Source organism: Simochromis diagramma, unplaced genomic scaffold (genome assembly GCF_900408965.1).
Source record: "Simochromis diagramma unplaced genomic scaffold, fSimDia1.1 OVJJ01000402.1, whole genome shotgun sequence".
Classification (NCBI taxonomy): Eukaryota; Metazoa; Chordata; class Actinopteri; order Cichliformes; family Cichlidae; genus Simochromis; species Simochromis diagramma.
Window position 1 is genome coordinate 5,515,751 of NW_024386972.1, and position 23,427 is coordinate 5,539,177.

At 39.4% G+C, this 23,427-nt stretch overlaps 2 protein-coding genes across 2 annotated transcripts; one reads left to right on the forward strand and one right to left on the reverse strand.

Moving 5' to 3' along the window:
* Positions 1-904: 904 nt before the first annotated feature.
* Positions 905-9,896, reverse strand: cript (cysteine-rich PDZ-binding protein). Its single transcript, XM_040039198.1, has 5 exons — positions 9,762-9,896; positions 9,448-9,513; positions 4,160-4,214; positions 3,906-4,009; positions 905-1,235 (listed from the first exon to the last, which is right to left on the reverse strand). Exons 1-5 carry the CDS (start codon positions 9,775-9,777, stop codon positions 1,171-1,173), a joined length of 306 nt encoding a protein of 101 aa, XP_039895132.1. The 5' UTR covers positions 9,778-9,896; the 3' UTR covers positions 905-1,170.
* Positions 9,897-11,453: 1,557 nt separating this feature from the next.
* On the forward strand, positions 11,454-15,355 carry LOC120738125 (phosphatidylinositol-glycan biosynthesis class F protein-like). Its single transcript, XM_040039197.1, has 5 exons — positions 11,454-11,837; positions 12,466-12,557; positions 12,859-12,975; positions 13,064-13,172; positions 15,011-15,355. The coding sequence occupies exons 1-5, from the start codon at positions 11,610-11,612 to the stop codon at positions 15,122-15,124; spliced, it is 660 nt and encodes a 219-aa protein (XP_039895131.1). The 5' UTR covers positions 11,454-11,609; the 3' UTR covers positions 15,125-15,355.
* The last annotated feature ends 8,072 nt before the right edge of the window (positions 15,356-23,427 follow it).

The following is a 23,427-nucleotide window of genomic DNA, read 5'->3' on the forward strand; positions in this document are numbered from 1 at the left end:
ATATATTTAAAAAATATGTGAATGGACAGGACACTGTTTTTTCATTTTGCAGTAGTAAATAGCATGTGCTGTATGTGGGTCCTTTGTGTAGTGGTTAATGGATTCATCTTACACATGAAGCTCCCTGGTTTGAGAGTAGGATTGGATACAAATCCACCCTCAGGGCGTCACAAGCCCAGATAAATGGGAACGTTGTGCCAGGAGGAGCAGCAGTCTTGCTCATTCACATATTCTCCTTTTTAGCGGTTGTTTTGTCTGGTAATCACCTCTGGGTTAAAATACGAATGCATCCAGACTTTTTAAAGCTAGAGCCACTTTATGTCTCAGTATGGAGACACAAAGTGGCACACCAAATCACCCAGGTACGAGTATGCGACTTATTTAACTTAATCTTATGAATATATACATTTAGCCTGGGTTTAGTTAAACGAATAACATGGATTTGTTAGAACATTTCCCCTGTCCAGAATGATATAACTGTCTCTTGATAATGTTTTTTGTACTTTAAAGCTCTGCTAAACATAGCTATGAACAGCTGACTCATTTACATCAGTCATATCTGAGAGTTACCTGCTGTAGATTACCCAGAAACTAAGGCCGTTTGTATCTTGTTGACCGGCAGTATAAATTAATAAGGACACGTTAAAAAAATGTGCACATGTTGCTAAAGGCCTGGGGGAGAGCGAGCCCTTTAAATATCAACTGATGAGCTTGTGAACTCTAACCTCTTTTTCTGAAAGCAGTTGAGGGGATGGGGGGGGGGGGCAGAGGGGTCACACCTGACCGTTTCCAAATATGATTATGTCAGAATAAACTGATTATTTCAGGCATATGAGACAAATGTGCGTCACGGGCTAAATTTAAACACTTTATGTCTGAAGGCAAGGAGACAAAAACGACCCGGTCAGATGTCCTCATAGTGGAAGCTTTATTTCACATAACAAAAGCAACACGGCATATATTACATACAGAAATTAACATCTTGAAAAGGAAAGAACTGAATTTAAAATACAGGAAAAGTCTGAGAGTGTTGACTGCAGAAACAAGCGATAACGGGTGGTGTATTTAGAGATGGCCTGCGTATGGCCACTGTAACAGCTCCAGCAAACAAAGCCACCTCTCTTTCAGTCCGTTATTCACGTGTGGAGCCTCTCCCTGATCAGCATGCAGTTACACAGACGTCTGTTTGTAGTTCTTGGTGTCCAAAACCTTCTTTCCACACATTGCACAGATTCCTGGACACAACAGAGAGAGAAAAGAACAATGCAAAAATGGTTTAAGCAAGCATCATTATTTTATCAGAGGTTTTTGGCCTCTTTGGGGCAGCAGAACTGAACTGTGAACAGAAAACAGCAGCATCAGCTCCGTCTATCAAACTGATGAGTTTAAGTTAAATATTAACTCTCCTGTAACTATGCTTTTTGATCACATCAATTCCTGAGGAAGACCAGAGGTCCTTTTATCTGCAATATGCCCCAGCTCAGGGTTCCAGACTCCAAAAGGCATCTGGTGGAAAATCTGGGAGCATTATTGTTTCTCTAGCGAGTTCTTAATGTCCTGCCGAAAGCATGTTTTTCTCCAATTTTCCCTGTTCAATGACAGAAAAAGCACAAAGGGCAGGCAAATAAGAAATGACAGTAGAGACCTAAAATTTTGCATAATTCTGATGAAGAAGTGCATATTTCCTCAAAGTTTTTTTCCCCAGGAAAATGTGAGGCATCTGATGAAATGACCGATAGCCAAAACAGAAGGTCAAAAGCACAACTTCTCCAAGGCATTATAACAAGCCTATTCAAATGGCGGCCCAGGAGCAACCTGCGAGTGGCCCTGCCTGTGGTCCTGGCAGAAACACAGAGAAAACGCAAAAAATTAATTAATTAATTAATTTAAAAAAAATTAAAAATTCCTACAGTGTAGTGTAGACTGTGAATGCAACACTCCTAGTAGCCTAGCAATATTTAACCCACAATACACCTGATGTAAACATATTAAACTATCATCGTATGATGTGACAACAGCATGTCTTTCTCAGTCCAAAAGTGTAAAATTGACAATGAAAACTGTCGGTTTAACCCTGCCTGGACTGACAAATACTTATTCATTTTACCGCCAAATCCAAATGCCAAACCTATTTGTTTCATTTGCAGTGAGTGTGTTGCGGTACGTACGAAGGCACCACAATGACAAACACCAGACTTTCTACACAAACTTTCCAGAGCAATCTCAGGAGAGGGCTGCAAAAGTACAGTTTAATTGCGAGTTTAATAATCTTACAACCAGAGTTGTACTACCATGGTGAGGGTCCTGTACAGCCCAAGAGAGAGCTGCAGCAGCTTCCCTTCATGTTTGGTTCTTGGAAGAAAAGGCCTTTCACAGATTCTGAAACAGTGAAATACTGCATGCTGGCCGTGGTGGATGCGGTGATAAGTGACGAAAAAATTAAAGTGTGACATCTGCTATTAAAAGCGTACCCCTGTCAAGACAGTTCAAATATTCGTAGAGTTTAAGTTCTGGCGTCAGACAATTTTGAAATGCTGTTAGATGACCTGAAGAAAACTGATGTAAGGATATGGGTTCACAGACAGAACTGATATTGCACAGTTGTGCATATATGTCTGGTTTTTGGATGCAAAATTGCTCGGCTATTACCGTTAGAGGGACACACAGCTGGCGAAATAATGTTTGAGAAGATTTGAGCTCTTTTTGAGGAAAATGGTCTGGAAATGAAGCGTGTCTGTATACTTGTGACAGACGGGGCTCCATCCATGGCAGGAAAAGTGAGTGGTCAGCAAAATATTTATTTTAATTTGAAAGGGAATTATTATTATTATTAGTATTTGAAATGTGCAAAAAAATAGTTTAGTTATAGCTCCCTTTTTTTTTTTTAATGGACCTTTTGGTGTGCATTTGTGAGAGGTCGCCAGATTTACAGGGGAAAAAGGAATAAAAAATTACATGTTTTTCAATACAGTTGTGTGGGTTTGAAATTGATCATGATCTGCTGCTTACTGGCTGCTAAAAAGTATCTGCCCCAGATAAATTCCTCGGTTTGAAAATCTGGCCCAACTAACTTCTTAGTTGAATAGCCATGCATTATAAGAATACATAACTGATTTGACCTCACTTTCATGTTAAAGTTTCCAAAAACATCCAAGCCTCAAGCAGGCTGTTCTTTTGTAACCCTGTTGTTGAATTCGTATTTGCCGAACCACGTGGGAATGAAGCTGTCATGCACCGTACTTTGCCCTACTCATCCTTTGTATTTGTTATTATATTTGCCCCTTGCTTCTTTATCTGGCCTGATAACCTGTAGCCACACTGGACCATGTAAGTAACATGAAGATCAACATATCTATACCTTTTGAGACGTAATGTCATTTGTATTATCTAATGTAAACAGCTAGCACTGTCAGCCATGCTACCTTTGAACTGTTAAACTAATCTTCTTGAAAGATTAAATCTTAGACCACTCAGGCAAATGCTGACTTCAGCACTACGGAAGAGGGACTGTTCATTGATCTGACTGACTCAACAACAAAGATCTAGTCTAAGACCTTTAGTAGATATAAAATAGATTAAAGAGGGGGGGAAAGCCCACCGGCAGGTCAGAGTCCTCTCACATTCCCAGCTATTGCCACATCCTAATCTGAGCATTTTTGCCTCAATTTAAAGACAAAAAAAGAAAAATAAGTAGATGTGTCAGAAGCAGTTGCTTAACGGTTTTCAGAGCTTAAAGCTGTGAAGAAAAGCAGGACTACAAGTATAATGTTTACAAAGAACATCTGTGTATTGATCTGTGTATCATGCAGAGAGGCAGTTTGTTAGAATCTGCTGAAAGCAATAAATGCATTCAAGTTTTGGACCCACAGTAGCATTCCTGCATGGTAAGCAGTGCGACTTTGTACCTTTCTTGTATGCACAGCCCTGGCAGTAGTGTGATCCAGCCTGATGAACTGAGCTCTTGCAGATCCTGCAGATAGCAAAGCCGGACTTGCTGTAAGGGTCGAACCTGCCATGGGAAAGAATTATAGACACATAACTACAGATGCAGTAAAGTTAGCGCCATGGCTGTAATGAATTAGCAAGTTAAAATGGTGATTTTCATGCGAGAAAGTATGTAGATCTTCTATGTGAAAATAGAGACGCTGATGGCGCTCACCTGGCTTTCTTAGAAGTCAACATCTTATTCTCATTTAGTTTGCGCCCACCACTCTCTGATTGGAAAAAGCAGAAAGGATCCAATCAAACATCATCATTAAAGTAACATCACATTAAAACCACAAAAAAAGCTTCTGTGCAGGCCGGTAGTCCTGTATCACCACTCAGCCTACACTTGTGAAAAGAAAGTGCCCCATCTATCAGTTCTAAGCTTTTGCAGATCAGGACATAAATAAAAACTTCAAAAACAACATCAGATGAACAACAATACATCTTACACCGTGTGATTGTTTCCTTGAACAAAAACTAAGCAGAAATGGATAAATTGTGTATAAAAACCTAAGTGAACAACATGATTCAGGCATGTGTTTATGCATAGTGGCATTTCCATTAGGTAGAGGTCTGGACTTTGACTGGGCCATTGCAAAACCTTGATTGTTTTACTTTTCAGACATTCAGCTGTAGATTCGCTGCTGCTCTTGGGATCATTGTCCTGTTGCATCAGCCAGATTTTAGCTGTTGGACAGAGGGCCTCACAGATAAGTCTATGATCAACTCAATGACTGCAAGGTGACCAGGTCCTGTGGCTGCAAAACAACCCCAGATCATAACTCCTTCCCCATCGTGTTTGTGCTGACATGTTGTGTTTGATTTTCTCCATGCACAGTGTTACGCATTATGGCTATTCTGATCTCTTCTGTGCAAAGAACCTTGCTCCAAAAGTCTTTTGGTTTATTCAGATGCAACTTGTTTGTGTTAGAGAAAAGAGGCTTTCTTCTGGTCTTGTGTGAATTTGCAGGCACATTCATTCCTGGGAAGATTGAAAGTTTTCCACTTTATAATAATTTTTAATCACTGTAGAATGATCAAACTATAAACAGACTGATGAACAGCAACAAATGCTTCTCTAAGATCATTGCTGACATCTTTCTTCCTTGGCATCATGTTAAAATACACCTGAATGCTCCAGACAAGCAAACTGCTAAAACCTATGCTTTTATAGAGATGCTCACACTTGCTGATGATCAAACCAAAACTAAATGGATTTGATTATCAGTCCCTGAATGCTACCTACCCTCTTAATTCCTACAGTAAGGGTGTTAGTTTTTACAGGACTGCAGGATTATAGTAAAGGGATAAATTATGCTGAACTGACATTTTTCTTTGTGCTTCTGTGCTTTTGCACTGGAAAGATGAGCTAGGTCATTGGTAATGTCTGCCATGTGCTAACTGCCTAATGTTACTTATAGTGCATGGTGTCTGGCCAAAAAAAAAAAAATGTCTAGCCCATGCAACAGGGACACTGATAATCAGGTGGTTCTTAACACACTCAAAATCTGGTTTCACTTTAGACGGCACTTTAATTTTGTAATGCTGTCTTCCTCGGGTCCTCTAAGCGACAACTATTTGTTTCCCCCTTCACTCTTGGACTCAACATTCTCAGTGTGGTGTGACAAGGGTATAAAACAGTTCAAACATTTATATGTGGATGGTGTTATCGATAGTTTTCCCAATTTGTCTTCTCGTTACGATCTCCCTATTACCCATTTGTTTTGCCATTTTCAAATTTGAAATTTTGTTGCCAAGAGTTTCCCAAATTTCCCCTCTTTACCTCCAGAACAGCAGTGGGAAACTACTTTATCATTTATTCCTCATCACAGAGGAACCATTTCGAAACTCTATGATACTATCCTGTCTTTTAGTAACCACTCTAATGTTAAGCTTAAGTGTACATGGGAAGGAGACTTGGAATTCAAATACATGAGGAGTCTTGTGAACAGGCTATAGCGAGGGTACGGTCTTCCTCATTCCCGCGTGGTTCGGCAAATACGAATTCAACAACAGGGTTACAACAGCCTGCTTGAGGCTTGGATGGTTTTGGAAACTTTAACATGAAAGTGAGGTCAAATCAGTTATGTATTCTTATAATGCATGGCTATTCAACTAAGAAGTTAGTTGGGCCAGATTTTCAAACTGAGGAATTTATCTGGGCCAGATACTTTTTTTGCAGCCAGTAAGCAGCAGATCATGATCAATTTCAAACCCACACAAACTTTTTCCCCTGTAAATCTGGTGACCTCTCACAAATGCACACCAAAAGGTCCATTTAAAAAAAAAAAGGGAGCTATAACTAAACTATTTTTTTTTTTTGCACATTTGAAATAATAATAAAAAAAAACCCATTTTGATAATTCCTTTCAAATTAAAATAAATATTTTGCTGACCACTCACTTTTCCTGCCATGGATGGAGCCCCATCCGTCACAAGTATACAGACACGCTTCATATCCAGACCATTTTCCTCAAAAAGAGCTGAAATCTTCTCAAACATTATTTCGCCAGCTGTGTGTCCCTCTAACGGTAATAAGCTGAGCAATCACTTACACTTGATTCTACACAAAAGGATATTATAGCCTTCACATCCCTATTAGCGAGACGTTGGAAGTCTGTTAAGTATTCTACTATTTCCCGGTGGCTTAAAGACGTCATGTTTTTTTTAAAACTTGAAAAAATTAAATATACGTCGAGAGGTTGCACAGCCAAATTTTTCCACAAGTGGCAACCCTTTATTATACTGTTATATTCCTGTAAAATATATATATATGGAGAGAGAGAGAGAGAGAGCGAGCGAGCGAGCGCGCAGCTGGACAGCATAGTGGTTAGACTACACGCCTTTGGAGCAGAGGATCACAAGTTCGATTCCCGCCTGGGCCGTAAGGGTCCTAAGGCTAGACCCCCTATGCTAAGCAAACCTATCGCAGATATATATAAGTATCGGTTAATTGTATTTCCGTAACTGCAAATACTGTGTTGTTTTCTTTTTTCAATAAAAATATTTACAAAAAAAAAAAAAAAGGTTATAGCCTTATAGTTATAGCCTTCATCGAGTCCTCAGTGCTTAGGCTCAGTTCACCTTAGAATAACAACACATTTGCTCTGTGTGATTAGCCCGTCATAACTGGCAGATCTCAGGCCATCTATCAGTGTTTTCCTAACCACTTATCCAACTGTCATAGCATAGCAGACACGGTACAGCAGACACAGCCACCAGAGAGAGACAGTTTTTCACTCTCAATTCCACATCTACAACTGATTTATAGTCAACCTAACAAGCATGTTATCATACTGTGGAAGACACATCAGCTCCCAGAAGAAGTTTGAACCCAGAACCTTCTTGTAGTACGGTGACACTGCTAACCATTGTACCACACTAATCTCAGGGCAAACCTGGTATTTCCTTGTTTTCTCACTTCAGCAGCACTTACATAAACAATTAATGGTTAAAGAGTGTCATCTAGTGGTAAGAATTTAGTAAAGGTTAACTTTAAAAGTAAAATTCTAAAAATTGGACCAAAATGAGAACCTTTAAAGTTCACAAAGTCACATTATAACGTGTATAAATGTTTAAAACATATTCAACCATTTAAAAGAAATTTACTTTCTAATCTCATGATACATCAGTGGAGTTCTCTATGTGTCTGCTATGCCCTCCGGTCGTTTGGCCACTTCATGAAAGAAAGCTGCTCTTGCCTGTCTTTGTTGCAGTTCTCTCACACCTCACGCCAGAGCTGAACGGGATTATGCTTGTTTGCAAAATTCCATGTAATTAGCTCCAGCAGTAAGTGCCCCTTTCCATTTAGTTACCGAGCTAAGACATGCATGTTGATTCAGGATTACTTATAGTGATCTTGGGAGTTGAACTGTGGCAAACCTGTGGGACCTGCTCTGTTCTGTTGTGTTTGGTTAAATTCGTCTGTATGTTAGCAGAAGCTTTTGTGGCCAGACAGGGAGTGTAGGCTTTGTCTTTGCGTAGGCTTTGACATGTAACTTAGTGCTTCTTTTCTTTTTTAGCAATAAAAATAAGTGGGGTTTTTGCTGTTTACTTTATTATTGTAAATTGATTGTAAATAAATGCCTTGGTTGTTCGGCAATCTTGTATGGACGTTTGTGATTTGGTCTGCTGGTATGTTATGTTACACTCCATGTCCTCCATAAACTGCAGATAAAAGCCCTGTAGATATGCAAGTCAGAGATGATTGTAGGTTTATAATCTTGAGTTAATATCACTGGTTTAAAAGAAAAGAAAAGAGGATATCAGATCATCCCCAAAGTAAATGTATGTACATTCTGAATAATAGTAATAGTAAGTTTGGACTTCAAATTATTTCTTTCAACTGTTCCTTTTCCAAGGGTATAATTGTACAGAACACATCTTGAATGACTTTAAAAAACAAAAACAAAAAAACAATTGGGTGCACAGGTTTGGATTTTCTCTAATCCACACCGGGTCAAAAGTATACATACAGGATCAAAAATATACACACAGAAGTTTTTCAATAAATGGTGCTGAATGTTCTACGGTGTATTTTAACCTGACAAGGCCAAAACCTCTTAACTTCTCCTTAGTGATCATGATTGACTACAACTGGTAATTTCGCTTTGCTAACACAAAAATAATTTGTTTTACAGCACTCATTGGAGTCATCAATACTCAGAACAATGGGAAAGTCAAAGGAACTCTGTGAAGATCTAAGAAGCAGAACTGTAGATTTACACAAATTAGGTACTTTTCTTGGAGCAATTTTAAACCACTGTGGACTCCAAAATCGTCAGTTCAAACAACTCTATGTAAATACAAACTACTTACATGTGCTAGCACTTTGCCAAGGTTTGAATGAGGATGGAAACGAGGAATCACCAAGGCACAAGATTGGTCATGAACTAGAAATTTTTCGAACACCACTGTTCATTTCCACGGTGAAGTGACTTTTATACTGCAAAGGACTGGTGGTAGCATCATGCTGCCAGTGATACTGGTAGATTGCATAAAGTGGATGGAATCAAATAAGCAGCCAGAATTACGCCACAAACCTTATTGTTGTTTTTCTTTTGTTTGTTTTAAGTCATTCAAGATTCGTGCTGTACAATTATTCCACCCTATAAAAGCAACAAGGTTAAAGAAATCATTAAAAGCCCCAAATTCATGTTCATGAACGTATTTAAACTACTTTCCTTGAGTCACTTAGTATATAATGATTTATTTTTAATATTTTAAGTCAATGCTCCTAAGAATGTACAAAAAACCAAGAGAAATCACACACTAACTGAACGCTATTTCAGATTTTGGTTTAAAAGCTTAATTCCCCCCTCCCCGTTGTATTATCTATATATTTTCTGTGGTTTTTAATTGTGATCTTTCTATTTAATCTTCCAAAACTTCCAGCAGCCCTTGCACACTGGTGACATTATGCCATTGAACTGAAACAAATCCAGATTTTACTCTGTTCACCTGTTGTATTCCGGGCTCCATCCTTCCAGGTGTCAGGAGTGATGACCTTACCGAGCTTCTTCTCACCTGGAGATAAAAAGCAACCCAGCATATGTAACAAAAACAGCGCAGTGGATTTAAAGGAAATAAGCCTAGAAGGTGAAGGTATGTTTTCCTCAACCAAAACAACAGTGAGGACAGTAATAACAACAGTTAGCATCACATAGCGTTAGCCAGCTTTCTAAGGATCATCGAGCTTCTCTTAACGGGAAAAAAGACATTAGAATTGAAGATCTAAAATAAATTAAGTGATAGAAGAATGGCGAGATACCTACACTTTTCACAAACCATTGTCCTTTTTTGTTTGTTAAAATAGAAGCTGAAGCGTTAGCTGCGTTTAGCTTTCTCTGTTAATGTAAACTTCCGGTCGTTACTTCCGTTTCCTTGCAGCTCGCAAGCGATTGATTGGTCAAAGCCTAGATTTCAAATCTCAGATGCCATTGGTTAGTTGTACTGCCCTTCGGCGAGGGTCCAAGTAACCCGTTTTGTAATTGGTTGCGGTTTCCCTTGTTCATCTGTAAAGTGGACAAAAACCTCTAAGTTTTCTTTAAAAATTAAAAGTTTGCTGCTGCATTATTTCACACGTGTGAATATAACGTGTGAAATATAACGTGAAATACGTGTGAAATAATTAAATCCAATAAATAATAATAAAAAAAAACTTTTAAAGCTTACAAACAGTAGGCGACTGTAGCAGTCAGGCAGAGACAGTTTAAAGAACACTGAAGAATCTCGTTTTTCTATTTGCTGTCAGAATAACGTTATAGCAGTGAAAGTAGAAAAAGAATGGCCCTCACTGATAAATAATGGTTCACATCTAGCTACATGTGACAGTGTTCACATGTTCTGATTAAATGGGGAAACTGATTAAATAAAGGATTGTGTTCAAACAAGTATACCGCAAACATACAATTTGTTTTCAACCAAAATAAATCTGAGGTAAAAGGGGCTTAAAACAAAATCCACAATAATAATAAAATGAACGGTGATTTATGGATGTAGTAAAGGAGGATATGGAGAGGGTTGGTGTGACAGATGAGCAGGGTAGTGGTAGGATGAGATGGAGGCAGATGATCCACAGACCCATAAAGGGAGCAGCTGAGAGATCTGAAAATGGATTAGAAAATGTTCTACACAAATATAAAAACACAAAAGTCTCAATGACTACTTTGTCACTTTGAATTGAATTACACTGGACTGATTGCATTGGCCCAGGTCTCACATGTGAAAGATGAGAAAAGCCCATCTCCCACCAGCCATTCTCACCACCTACTACAGAGGGAGTATCGAGAGCATCCTGAGCAGCTGCATCACTGTCTGGTATGGAAACAGCACCGTGTTAGATCGCAAGACCATACAGCACAAAGTGAGAAAAGATCATTGGAGCCTCTCTTTCCTCCATCACAGACACTTATTGAACCTACTGCATCCACAAACCTACCAGCATTGTGGAGGACCCCACACACCTCTCACACACACTCTTCACCAACCTACTTTCTGGCAAGAGACACCGGAGCATTCACGCCCTCACTGCCAGACTGCGAAACAGTTTCTTCCTCCAAGCTGTCAGACTCCTGAAAACTCAGAGACTAGACTGGCACACACACACCTTTATACATTCCATTACCTCAAGTACTTATTGCACAATGCTAAAGTCTTTTTGCACAACACAATGTCATTATTGCACCATCTCGTTTCTGTATGGTTCTGCTCTATCTGGTGTTGCACTGTTTTTTGCCATTTTTGCACACTTGCACTTTAATTAGTCCTGTGTTGATTTACTGTTATATGTAGTGCCATGGTATTGGATGAAAGCTTTCTAGTTTCACTGTGGCAGCAATAAATGTATACTAAATGCATGACTGTCTGTAATATATTTAAAGTTGTTAAAACTATAATTTACATTTATTGAACTTTGTCTTGCCTCATCTACAAGGAAGAAGTATTGCACTTTTATTTTGAAGTGAAAGCGGAAGTGAGCTTGGTTCCATGTTTACGGAAACAAGGTCAAGCGATTCATCTATGGATGTTACCTGTGCTACAATTCCAGCGCTACGTTGAGGTTTAAAGTGTTTTGTGTTCAATTTGTCGGTGTCCTGCTGTAGTTCGGTACAGCCTTCACAATGTGGGACCATGAAATCAGAGCCATGGCGTCCACTCACGCTATCATCGCCGCTTCGGTGTTCATGGCGACGGTGCTACCTGCTGTGCTCCTACCGGGCTTCTCGGTGTACGGCACACACCTGCTGTGGCTCTACTCGGTGTCCGCTGCGGTCACCGCGGTCAGCGTGGCCGTGTTCTGGCTGCTCGGGATCACACCGCCCGCCAAGAAGCACACGCTGGGATACAAGGTGCTGATAACGCTTTAATAACGATGGATTAATGCGCGCAGTGCCACATGGGCTGTTTTATTATTTTTTTTTAAAAGTACAATAAATGCAGTTTTTAAATGAGGGTTTCATTTGTTAAGGGGGAAAAGCTTTCCAAACCGACCTGGCACTGTGTGAAACACTAATTGCCCCATTCAAATTTTGTCTTGCTAGCCCACAGAATATTTCCCCAAAATTCTTAGGGGATGAATAAGATGCTGTTTGGCAAATGTGAGACCAGCAGTGGTTTTGTCCTCGGATCTCTTCCATGGATGCCATTATTGCCCAGTCTTTGTGTGTGGTTTGTGGATTGTGGTGTAATGTGTTCCTCTTAGACTACTTCACTTTGTCAACAGGCTCTGTTCAAGTGATGTTTTAATTCAACAGGTCTGGCAGTAATCAGGACAGGGTATGGCAAGTAAAATTGAAGTTGCCTTTCCAAAAAAAGAAAAACATCTTGACTTATTTGTATATAAATTAATGTGAATACTTGACTCTTGCATGTTCATCAAACCAATATATTTTTTTTTCCCCAGGAAGTGATCTTTTTATATCTGGATCTTAAAAGTTTGACTGTTTTCTTGCTGTTTTTTTTTTTTTTTTTCTGCAGCTGTCGAGGTTGCTTCGCTCCTGCCTGTACTTCTTCCTGTCGTGCCTGTTCTTCCACACTGTTGTCGTTTTATACGGAGCTCCACTGATCGAGTGAGTTATTGTTTTGTGAAACAGAGGTTGATAAAGAGAGACGCAGAGAGTAGAGATCACGACAGTAATACACAATAAACTGAGGATCCATGGAAGGATCACACATAAATGAATGAAAACAGCTGGCAACTACAGAAATCTTCAAACCCTGAAAGGATTCTGTCACTTATACAAAGTCAAGTGTTTTACTTTGTCTCTGCTTGCTTTTTATGTGCATTTTAAAAATTCTTTTTCTACAAAACTGTCAATAACTCTCTTATTGTAGTTGTCATTGATACCTTGAACCTATCATTTCTTACAGATCTGCCTTAGAAACATTCTCCCTTGCTGTGTTGCTGACTTCGTTAACCACGCTGAGGTGTCTTTGTGTCCTCGGCCCCAACGTCCAGGCCTGGATACGAGTCTTCAGTCGCCATGGGTAAGGCTGAAATCATTTTCCTTCTCTTTCTTTCCTCCTGGCTTTTCACATGTCTCTGTGTCGAAGATAGTAACTGTTCTTGCTCCAGAGCTATGTCTGTGTGGGACACCTGCCTGCAGATCACTGTGGCCTGCACACTTGTTGGAGCCTGGGTTGGAGCATTCCCCATACCTCTGGACTGGGATAGGCCCTGGCAGGTAATTCTATGCATGGACAAAGCGTATACTCATGGATTTGTATCCTCACATTAGGTCTTATACAGTCTGTGACCTAACCCAGCAAACATTTTGACTTTGAGTAATCGGTCGGCTTATAGTCCACGTTTAAACCTGGTTCAAAAATTCTTCAACAATTAAAAGTTGTGCTGACATTGCCTTCTGATGGACGTGTAGTTCTTGAACACTGCTTCGATTTTATAGCAAATGCACGTTTGTGTGCTTTTATAACTTTTATAAAAGATACCAAAAGAGAGACTTTAATTGTTACCTTTACTCCGAAGAGTATTTTATATCTCACTGCTCCTTTGTCAGTTTGTATGTTCTTGTCTCTCCAACCAGAGATATCAGCATAGGAAACAAAGAAGAGGCACTAAGAGAAAGGAGTCAAGGCATTTTGCCATAATCAGACATCATTGCTTCGGAGCCTCAGTCAGCACCCATATCAATTAAATATGACCTGTAGCATGTGACTTTTTTTATGTTTAGGCTTGTTTTTCATTAAATTACATGCTACAGTTTAATAAAAGGGTTCCTGATATTTCCTCTACACACATTCATATCATTTAGATCAAAATAACACAAGAAGTGGCTCAGTCAGTAGTCTGGCTGTGGCACTTCGTAAGCAAATTAGTTGGCAATGAAGGTACATTCAGTACTTTTTCTTTCCCCAAGTGTCGACGCAGCAGATGGATCTACGTGTTTAATTTGGCACAGAATTTGTGCCAGATGCCCTTCCTGTCACAACCTTCACATTTATCTGAGCTTGTGACCCTGAGGTTGGGTTTGTGTCTTCTGGTCTGAAACCAGGGATCTTTTCCATCCCTGGTTTAATTTGTTAACCACTACAGCACGGAGAATCAAATGTCAATTTAAATTTTTTTTTTTGCAAATAACATGAATATTTCTTGCTTTGGAAGAGAGAGTCTGATTAAACCTCTAATCTACTGTATGTGGAAATGTTCTCTATCCACAGTGCAGTTTTTGCTCTTACGACCAGGGAACTAACACGACCATTTAAACCATATTACCCGCGAAGCCTCTCTTAGATTTTTTTTTTTTGAGGTTTTCTCAAATTACTATTGGATTCACAAAGGCCTCTTAACTGCATGGACTTAAATTAAAGTAAATTACTGGTTTCATTCTGATGAATGGAGGAGGTGGATGTCCTTGTGATTTCATTATTCCATTAAAAGTACCTTTAAAATGACCTTAAATGGGTACTTTTCTGCTTTGTTAGTTGGTGAGTAGCAAAAGTGTTGTAGAAGGGAAACAAGGAAGAGAAAACAACAGGAAAAAATTGGAATACACATGTATTAATAGCAGCAACATCAGGCTGATGCTCTGTAGCGACAGAAGTGAAGATTGTCTTTCAAAAGCATGAATGAAGTGATAGGTTGCTATGGTGATATAACACAAGTGTGCCACAGGATGATACTGGGCAATAACCTGCATGAAGCTGGTGTGGTAGCTGTCAGAGTGGAAAAAAAAAACTGGTGTAAATTACACATTTTTTTGTAGCTGATTTAAGTTCTTAACTTCCAAATTCTCCACGATGATTTTTCTAAGCACTGGACAGAGTAATCAGCCAATGAATAATGAATTAGATTGTTTTGTTTTGTTTAATGGAAAATGGAACACATTAAAGTTATAATTGCACAGGGAATTCTGTGTAAAATGACTGAGGGAAAATGCAGAGGTAATTGGGGTGTAACTCAAATTGACAGACTAATAGTTCAGCTTCTCTTTGATGTATCGGACCAGTGTCAAGCTTTTAGTCAACAATCATGCTCACTTCTCTACTACTTCTTTTTTTGTAGGTCTGGCCTGTTTCCTGCAGTTTGGGCTCTTTGTTCGGCTACCTGACCGGGCTGGTTGCAGCTCCAGCGTGGATCCATTATCACCGCAAACAGCTCACATACAAGTGCAAGTGATAGTCAGACACACGTGTATTATGCCTGTGCTTGTGCGAATGTATCCACGATGGCGTGACTCCTGATTCTGCTGAATTTCTCTCACTTTTTATTATTTATTTGGGAGCATTCACCCCCTTTGCAGCCTGTAGGGTTGTGAGGCAGTTTTGTAAAAGCTCAGAGGTATTATTTTGTACATGTGATGGCTGAAACGGAACATTTTTAAACGTAATAAAATATTTTCTTCGTTAACAATGTGTATTTACTTGTGAAATTGGGCGATTAAAGCTCCTTGACGTCAGTATGTGTGTTTCTGAAAAACCTGCAGGTGGTGCTGTTGGTTCGCCACCTGTGTGCGTGTGTTTATGTGAAGGTGAGGGGAGTTTTAATGAAAGCAACAGACTGAGGCTCATTTGCAGTGAAATGCAAAGTAATCAGTATTATGGTTGGATGGCCATTTGTTGAGAGAGTCATGAGAGGAAGTTAGAAAATTAAAGAGAAAATGTAAACCTGCTGCAGAGTTGGCTTCCATTCTCTCTCTCTCACACACACACACAGACGCTATTCTGCACCTGAAGCCAACTGCTGATGAATACTGTTCCTTTTTAAACGACCATTAATCTCGCTCCAACTCTATTTCAACACCCTCTCCGCCTCCCCAGCTCCCATTCCACCTTTTTCACATCCTTGGGCAACCATATTGATTCACTTTCATTTCGAGGACATTAATTTCCCTCCTGTCACGCCGCACCACATCTCTTAGTCCTCCCTTGCACCCAGTCACCGGAATGAAATGTACATTTTCCAGACCGGAATGTGAAATTGAAAGTTAAATGAGTGATGTTCCTTGCAGATCGTCCGAACGATTGGTATACACAAGTAATTATGGCCAAGATTTAAAATAAAAAAAGAGGAAGAAATTGTCGGTTATCTTTGCTGTTTGAGCATTTTGTGCTGGAAAGTTTCAGTAAAAAAATCAGAAGCAAAGCTGCCCAATCGCCCTGTGCTTGAACTCCTTCCTTGTTGCCAGGGAAAAAAACAGCGTGAAGGAAACAGATGAAAGATGGAGCAGAGGAAAGTCTTTGAAAGTCTACATATGCTTACAGCATCAATCTTTCCCTTCCTCTCTTTGATGAAACTCAATCTGACCTCATGCTGTTAACTCTATTACCCTTTGTGCTCCATGCTTTTCTTTTCTTTTCTGTTTTTTTTTTTTTCAATTTTACACTTCACTTCTGATGCGTCATTACATGTGGAGAGCAGGGGAGTTGGAGAGGAGGGCTTTGGAAGAGCATAAGGTATGATCAAACGGGTATCACGCTGACCTTGTGCATTGTATTAAAACGCTAAGTCTTTAAAAAAAGCTAAGATTAGATATGTTTTTGAGTCCTTTGAGGGTTTTTTTGCAGGTGTAGTCTATTTACTCTGAGGACTGAAATCTGGTTGAAGTTGCTTTGTTCGTGTGCTCAGTCACCTGTGGCCTTTTCAATCTGTGAGACAAGCACAAGGCCCTTCATTCACGCACACACACACAAAAGCTGCTGCTTCACAAATTGTTCCCCACATTCAATCTCAGAGAACTTTATTTATTCATTATTTGTTCTCAGGCAGCTCTATTGTAGCGGGGCATTGTGAGGAGAGGTAATTTGTCCTCTCTGCCCGTCCTCTCTCCTCAGCCTTTTTCTCCAGGGCGGCTGTGGTATGCATGTATTTGCAGAACTGTTATGTTTCTGCTTTGTTGAAAGAGAGTAGCAGACTGAAACCAGCCGGGTCCTCTGCTCTCTCTCTCTGGTGTTACCCCAAATCCAGCCTGCCAGAATGAGTATTTTTAAGGGTAGTATTTTTAAGATTCCTCATGCTGCTGACAGCACACCGAATTAAAACACATCTGTGCATGCCGTTCTGTGCAGCCTTTGAACATTTTTTTTTTTTAGATCATCTTGGTTTGACAGCCTGCACATTAAATGTAAGGCTGTGTCTCATAACTCTCTGTCAAGCTAGGAGCTGAGATGACTCTTGCACAGGCTAAGGAAGAATACATTAAATTTGGGTGCTGATCTGGATCACCGTGTTTAAAATTGTGAAGTAAGCCACTGGCCTTTAAAGAGGAGATTGCTCTTAAAGTGCCCCTCAATTTGTCTCTTTTTCACCTGCTTCAGCAAGAAAGTCAAACATCTTATTAATGAAAGGGAGATTTTTCTCAGGAGATGGTGGATACCACTCAAACACCAGTATTCACAGCCGAGTGAATATTGGATTCATAAATTATACCAAATTTATGAATGTGTATTAACTTCTCATTATTATAAATATTTAATAAACTAGACGCATGGCAGAAACTCACTGCATTTAGGCATCTAGACAAGACGTGATTTAAGCGTTTGAATGTGGTATGGTTGTAACTGCCATGTTAGTGGCTGTTTAAAACCTCCAAGGAATGTTTTCAGCACCTTGTTGAATCAGTGCCACAAAGAGTTAAGGTGGATCTGAAGGCAAAGGGGGTACAAACCCAGTACTGGCAAAGTGTACCAGCTGAGTGTTACTGCCTGATGTGCCGGGAATTTACAAACACGGTAGTAAGACAAGTAATGCAATTAAATAATAAAAAGGCTAGTGTTTTCTTTCTCATGCAGTAGAAATTATTTACCTTTATTTAAAAGAAAATTGATTTTATCCATCCTGGCTATGTAGCTCTTGAGAGGTAATAATGGATCAGTTCTAGACTGGATCAGCCGCAGGGATGCTCTGCTGTGATTGATGGCTTGATTTAAAGTAGGCTGGCGGATTGATGTTTTGAAATATACCCCGTCAGAAGAAAAAAAAAGGCTTAATAATCACAGAGAATTTTATGCCTACTTAACTCCTGATAAAATAAAAAGATAGCATGACATGATAGTCAAGTTCCACATGTAAGCAGCTCCTTCAAAGAGGGATTCAGATTTCAATTTTCTCCCGATGAGTCACACCCACGCGTCATTTAACACCCTTCTTCTTACGCTCAGTCTCTTGCTCCTCACGTCCCACTTTCTTCCTGCGTTTTGTTTCTCGTTTTCCCCCAATTTCTTCTATTCACACTCCGGTGTGCTCTTCATTAACAGTTAGAGCGGTGTGTCGCACATATGTTATTGCAGAGCTCTTGTGTCTCTTCTATCTGCTCCAAGGGCGACAACAAAGGGTCTGTTGTTACTGAGGAGAGTTCAAGTGGGCTATCATGATGCAAGAGGGGATGCTGAAGGATTCCTTGATAAAAAGCAGGTACAAATCAAAACAAGACGTGAGATGACTCTCTTAAAAAGAGCTCCACATGATGAATATGCTTTTAGAGGAACGAGGGGATGATAGTGACTAAAAGAAAGTGGCCGGAAAGAGGATGCCTGAGCAGGAGATTTATTTTTTATTAGATTTGTTAGCCATGTTAGGCTCTCTGCTGACTTAATGGTTAGTCCACTGTTTTGGTTTAGATTTGATCTCAACAGCTATTCGATGCATTTCCATGAAATTTAGTTTGAGATACTTTTTGGTACCCCAAGGATGTATCCTAATGACCTCATCTAATTTCGCTGTTTAAATTTGGCATTTATAACCAGTGAAAAACTTTTTTTCTCATTTGTTTTTATTGAGAGTCTTACTCATACACCCACTTCAGGTCTCTAATTGCTTTAAATGGTGGCAAGCCAAAAAAAATAGGCAGCGCTGTTTTTGGAGAGCCTTCCTGTTAAACATCACCCAGTCTGAAGCCAGCCATCCAGAAGATTGCGTAGTATAATTAAATGGGGGATAAATCATCCTTTTCCTTATTTTCTAACATGCAGGGTGCTTAACAAATTTATCTGACCACCTGTTAACAGAAATATTTTAGAAATCTGCCAAAAACTACTTTAAAACTAAAAATTATAACTATAGGGCGTGCCCTTGGTGCCGGTGGGGCATGCCCTGAACATCTCACCCAGGAGAATAAAGTTATATTCTTATTGTTATTTGTGAGACTTTAAATTCTTGCTTTTCAATGTTAAATGTTGTTTGTTAAAATTCTTGAAATAGCTTTGGATGAAACTTTTGTGCGATCTATCTTTAAACCCACTAAATGCCAAATTTGTTCAATAGGATTCAAGTCTGGACTTTGACTTGGCCACTCCATTAGTACTCCAGAATCCTCTTTCTTGGTCAGAGTCTCTGCACAGCTCTGAAGGATGTTCGGCATCATTGCCAACTGGTTTTATCATCTAAGAAACATTTCTAAACTCAGACTACTGGTGTCAAAGGCAGAACTTGAGATGATTATTCATGCTTTTATTTCTCCTGGTTTGGATTATTGTAATGGTCTTTTTACTCGTTTCAACAAATCAGCTTTGGATCGCCTTCCTACTGTACAGGATGCTGGGGCAAGACTTTTAACTGGCACTAACAAGACGTCACTTATTACTCCAGTTTTGGCTTCTCTTCATTGGTTTCATTTTAACATTTTAGTTTTAACTTTTAGAGCTCTACATGGTAAAGCTCCCCAGTATATCTCTGACCTGTTGAAACCTCAGGCTTCTTCCCGAGCACTTAGGTCTTCAGGTCAGAAGTTACTGTTGGTCCCATGTACTATGTTCAAAACACGTGGGGATCAGGCTTTTCAGGCACTGGCACCAAGGCTGTGGATTTCTCTTCCGTCGTGTTTACGTTGTGTAGACTACACCGACTCTTTTAAAAAGCAGCTGAAGACATTTCTATACAAATGAGCTTTTAATTATTTTTTTCATTGTTTTATAATTTTAGTTTATTTATATTTCTGGTTTTATTGTGAAGCACTTGGTGATTTTTATCTATGAAAAATGCTCTATAAATACATTTTACTTACTTGTTATACGAGCACATAACCAGTCAGTGTCAGTCCTGATTGTTCTGGTACACCTTCCTGTTCATCATACTGTTGATTTTCACTTGCCCACACCATCTCCACAAATGGAACTCCATGCCATAATGGGATCTCCACTTTGTTGCATTGTGGGTGTAATGGATGTAGCATCAAATCGGTCTCCAGCTGTTCTGCTGACATAAGCGCAACAATGCTGAGTGAAGAGTTCAATCTTGGACTCATTTGAACTTTTCCACTTCAGTGTTTGCACTCCCAGGATTTCTGCAGTCCTCAATAAGGGCTTTTTAGCAGCTTTTTTCCCTCTAAGTCTTGCTCGTTTGATCGTCTCCTTGTTTTCATTCTGGATAACTTCTCAGACAGATCTAGAAGCATGTTATCTCTGCATGACAATCCCCAGCGGCCTTCTTTCTGTTTCTAGTACCTAAAATCTTGAGATTCCTCACATCTGTTACGATCAGCTTTTATTTTTTGCCTCTTCTTCGGCACATTTTGTAATTACCCGTGTCGGTGGATGACTACAAGGCATACTTGATCACACTGTGAGAACATTTTGTGTCTTAGGGATTCTTTCCTTTTTAGCGAGTTCCTTTTTGAACAGGAGGGAGGAATTTTTAAATTGAATTCACATTTTTATACACAAATTTGAGCCAGCGCACTTGACTTCCACAAAAAGCCAGAAATTAATCAAGCATAACATTCAACCACTATAACAATTTTTTCTGTCCAGGATTGCAAGTAAATAACTGTAATTTCGCATCTTAATCACTAAAATAATAACATGCTTCACTATTTTATTTCTACTTTTTTGCCAAACAGTGAATTTTAAAACTCATGAAAAACAACAATAACTATATCTGACATTCTGCATTCTGATTAAAGAGTTTGTGCATTCTGGTAACTTAAACCTCAAAGAAACATAATTTTTTTAAAAATTTACTACTAAATTAATGCTCCTGTGTACATGATGATGATGTATTTACACAATATTAGACCACTACACAACCCTACATTGAGTGCTGGTCTAATAAATTTGTCAAGCCCTGTATATATATATATATATATATATATATATATATATATATATATACTGTTACAATACTGGGTGCTCATATCAAACATGGGAGAGGTATAAAGAAAAACAAAAAGAGCTCATGTACAAGTGCATGGGAGCTAAAACATCAGACTTTCAATGGTTATAAATGCTGTTTCAGAATATTTTTTTAAGTCCTTGGCTCTTGATGAGGTCAGCGAGAACTGTTAAAACCTGTTTGTGAGGAGCTGCCTGCCAGAAGGAATTTGGCTTAAAGTGAAGGTGGCGTTAAAAGGAAAAGAGCAGAGCATGAACTGAGGACCTTCATTATAGCACATTTAATGCTGTAAATTATGCAAAGCTGCTGGGTCCAAAAATTAAAAATTTGAAGCTGGAAATGAGCCAATTAAGTCTACTTTAATCACTAGTTGCAATCAGACATTAGCTTACACTTGGTATCCCGTTATCTTCGGCGATGGTCTGGATATCAGATATATTCACTTCAATCTGATTCTGCTTTTCTCTTCGGCAGTGACAAACCACAAAAACTGAACAGACTGAGGTCAGGTGGCCTTGATCACTCAGCTCGTTGATGTCTGGTGAGGACCTGGTTGTCCTGCTGCTCTGGGCTGAAATAGCCACGTTTTCTTTAAAAGCAGAGGAAAAAAAATCTGGAGGAGGCTACAAGCTGTGGGAGTTCAGCCTCACAAGCATAATGTGAACCCCAACTCTTGCTACACAATCAGAGGGAAAAGGCACATCAAGTCATAACAGCTTACTGCACTATAGCGGATGATAATGGCTTGCGGTTTTTAAACACTTTCACTGCACTTACATTCTTGGAAGAGAAAGACTTCCTCTGATGTCTCAAGATCAGGGATTACATCATTGAGACTGGAAAGGAATATAATTCTGATGGAAATTTTCATTTGGTATAAAATATATAAAAACAGACAGGCTAATAATGCCAAATGATATTGGTTTTTGGAAACAAGAAGCAAAAGTCTGCTGGAATACAAAAGGATGGAGGATTTTTTCCCAGATTTTTGGCTTGATTTTATTCACAATGACAAAGACTGCTAGAGAAATAAGTTTCGATAAACTTTAAATTGCTTTTGCCTGCCAGTGGGAAAAGCCATCACATAGATATGGCTGCAGACAAACACTCCTAAAAACTACTGAACTGCAACTTCAATTATAAAAAAATATAATGGAAAAACTGTATTCATCTCAAGAGCAAAATGGGATCTGTATATAAAATCTTATATGCAGAGTAACTGAGCACCTTATTAGGAACACACCGTGCCTTCCATTGCAATTCGAGCTGCTTCACTTCTTGGTGGCATGGATTAAGAGGAGATATTGCTTCACTCTACCACATCATTTCTCTGAGATGTCTAATGCTTTGGTTACCACGCTTCAAGCAGCCATTAGAAACATTTTAGCCATAAAAGGGGTGCAGACAGTAAGGAGGAATAGTCAGTTCGATTCATATTAAGAGGCTTAATCCGTGCCAAGAAAACTATCCCCACACCACAGCTAGTTTAAACTTTTGACATGAGGCAGGTTGGGTCTGTGGATTCATACAGCCAGTGCAAAATTCTGGCCTCACCATCTGTGTTCCTCAGCAGAAGTTGAGCTTCATCGGACCAGACTACATTTCCCCAGTCTTCAGCTGGCCACTTTTGGTGAGCCTGTGCCCACTGCAGCCTCACATTTGTCTTTGCGGCCGACAGGAGGGGAGCCCAGCACGGCCTTCTGCCGCTGAACACATTTTTCATTCTGAGATGCTTTTCTGCTCACCAAAGTTAGCGTCTACTTTCTGTCAGTTCCAATTGGTCATCAAGGGACAGCATTTAACAAAAAAAAAAAAAAAAGAAGTAAAACCCATGCCAGCAAATCCTGGGAGATTGGTAGTTTCAGAGAAACTCAAACCATCTGGCACTACCAGCACCGTCAGTGACAACTCATTTCCTCTCGTTCTGGTGTTTGGGATAATTAACCAGCTTGTGTGTGCACACCTGTACAGAAATCCAATACATTTACAAGCACTGTAGTAGACACAGTTTGATTGTTTAAAAGGAAACAAATATGATGCTCTGGTAGAATAGCTTTTCGTGAGTTACAATACAAAATAATCCTCATTTTTCTTATACTTGATGCAGCCCTTCAGTTCATCCTGTCTGAAACAAACCCTCTCTCTCTGTTTAAGGCAGCTTTCTTCTGATTGGCCGTCCTTTGTAAACACAAGGTTTGAATAACAGATGGGTGGGGCTTCTATGCTGGCATCCAGAGATGATCATGCTAGTTCTGCTTTTTTTTCTTCTTCTTTTTTTTTTTTTTTAAATCACCAATATTTTTAAAATACAGTACTGTGCAAAAGTCCTGAGCCACCCATTGTTTTGTTTTATTCAAGTTTTTGCTAGTAAAATG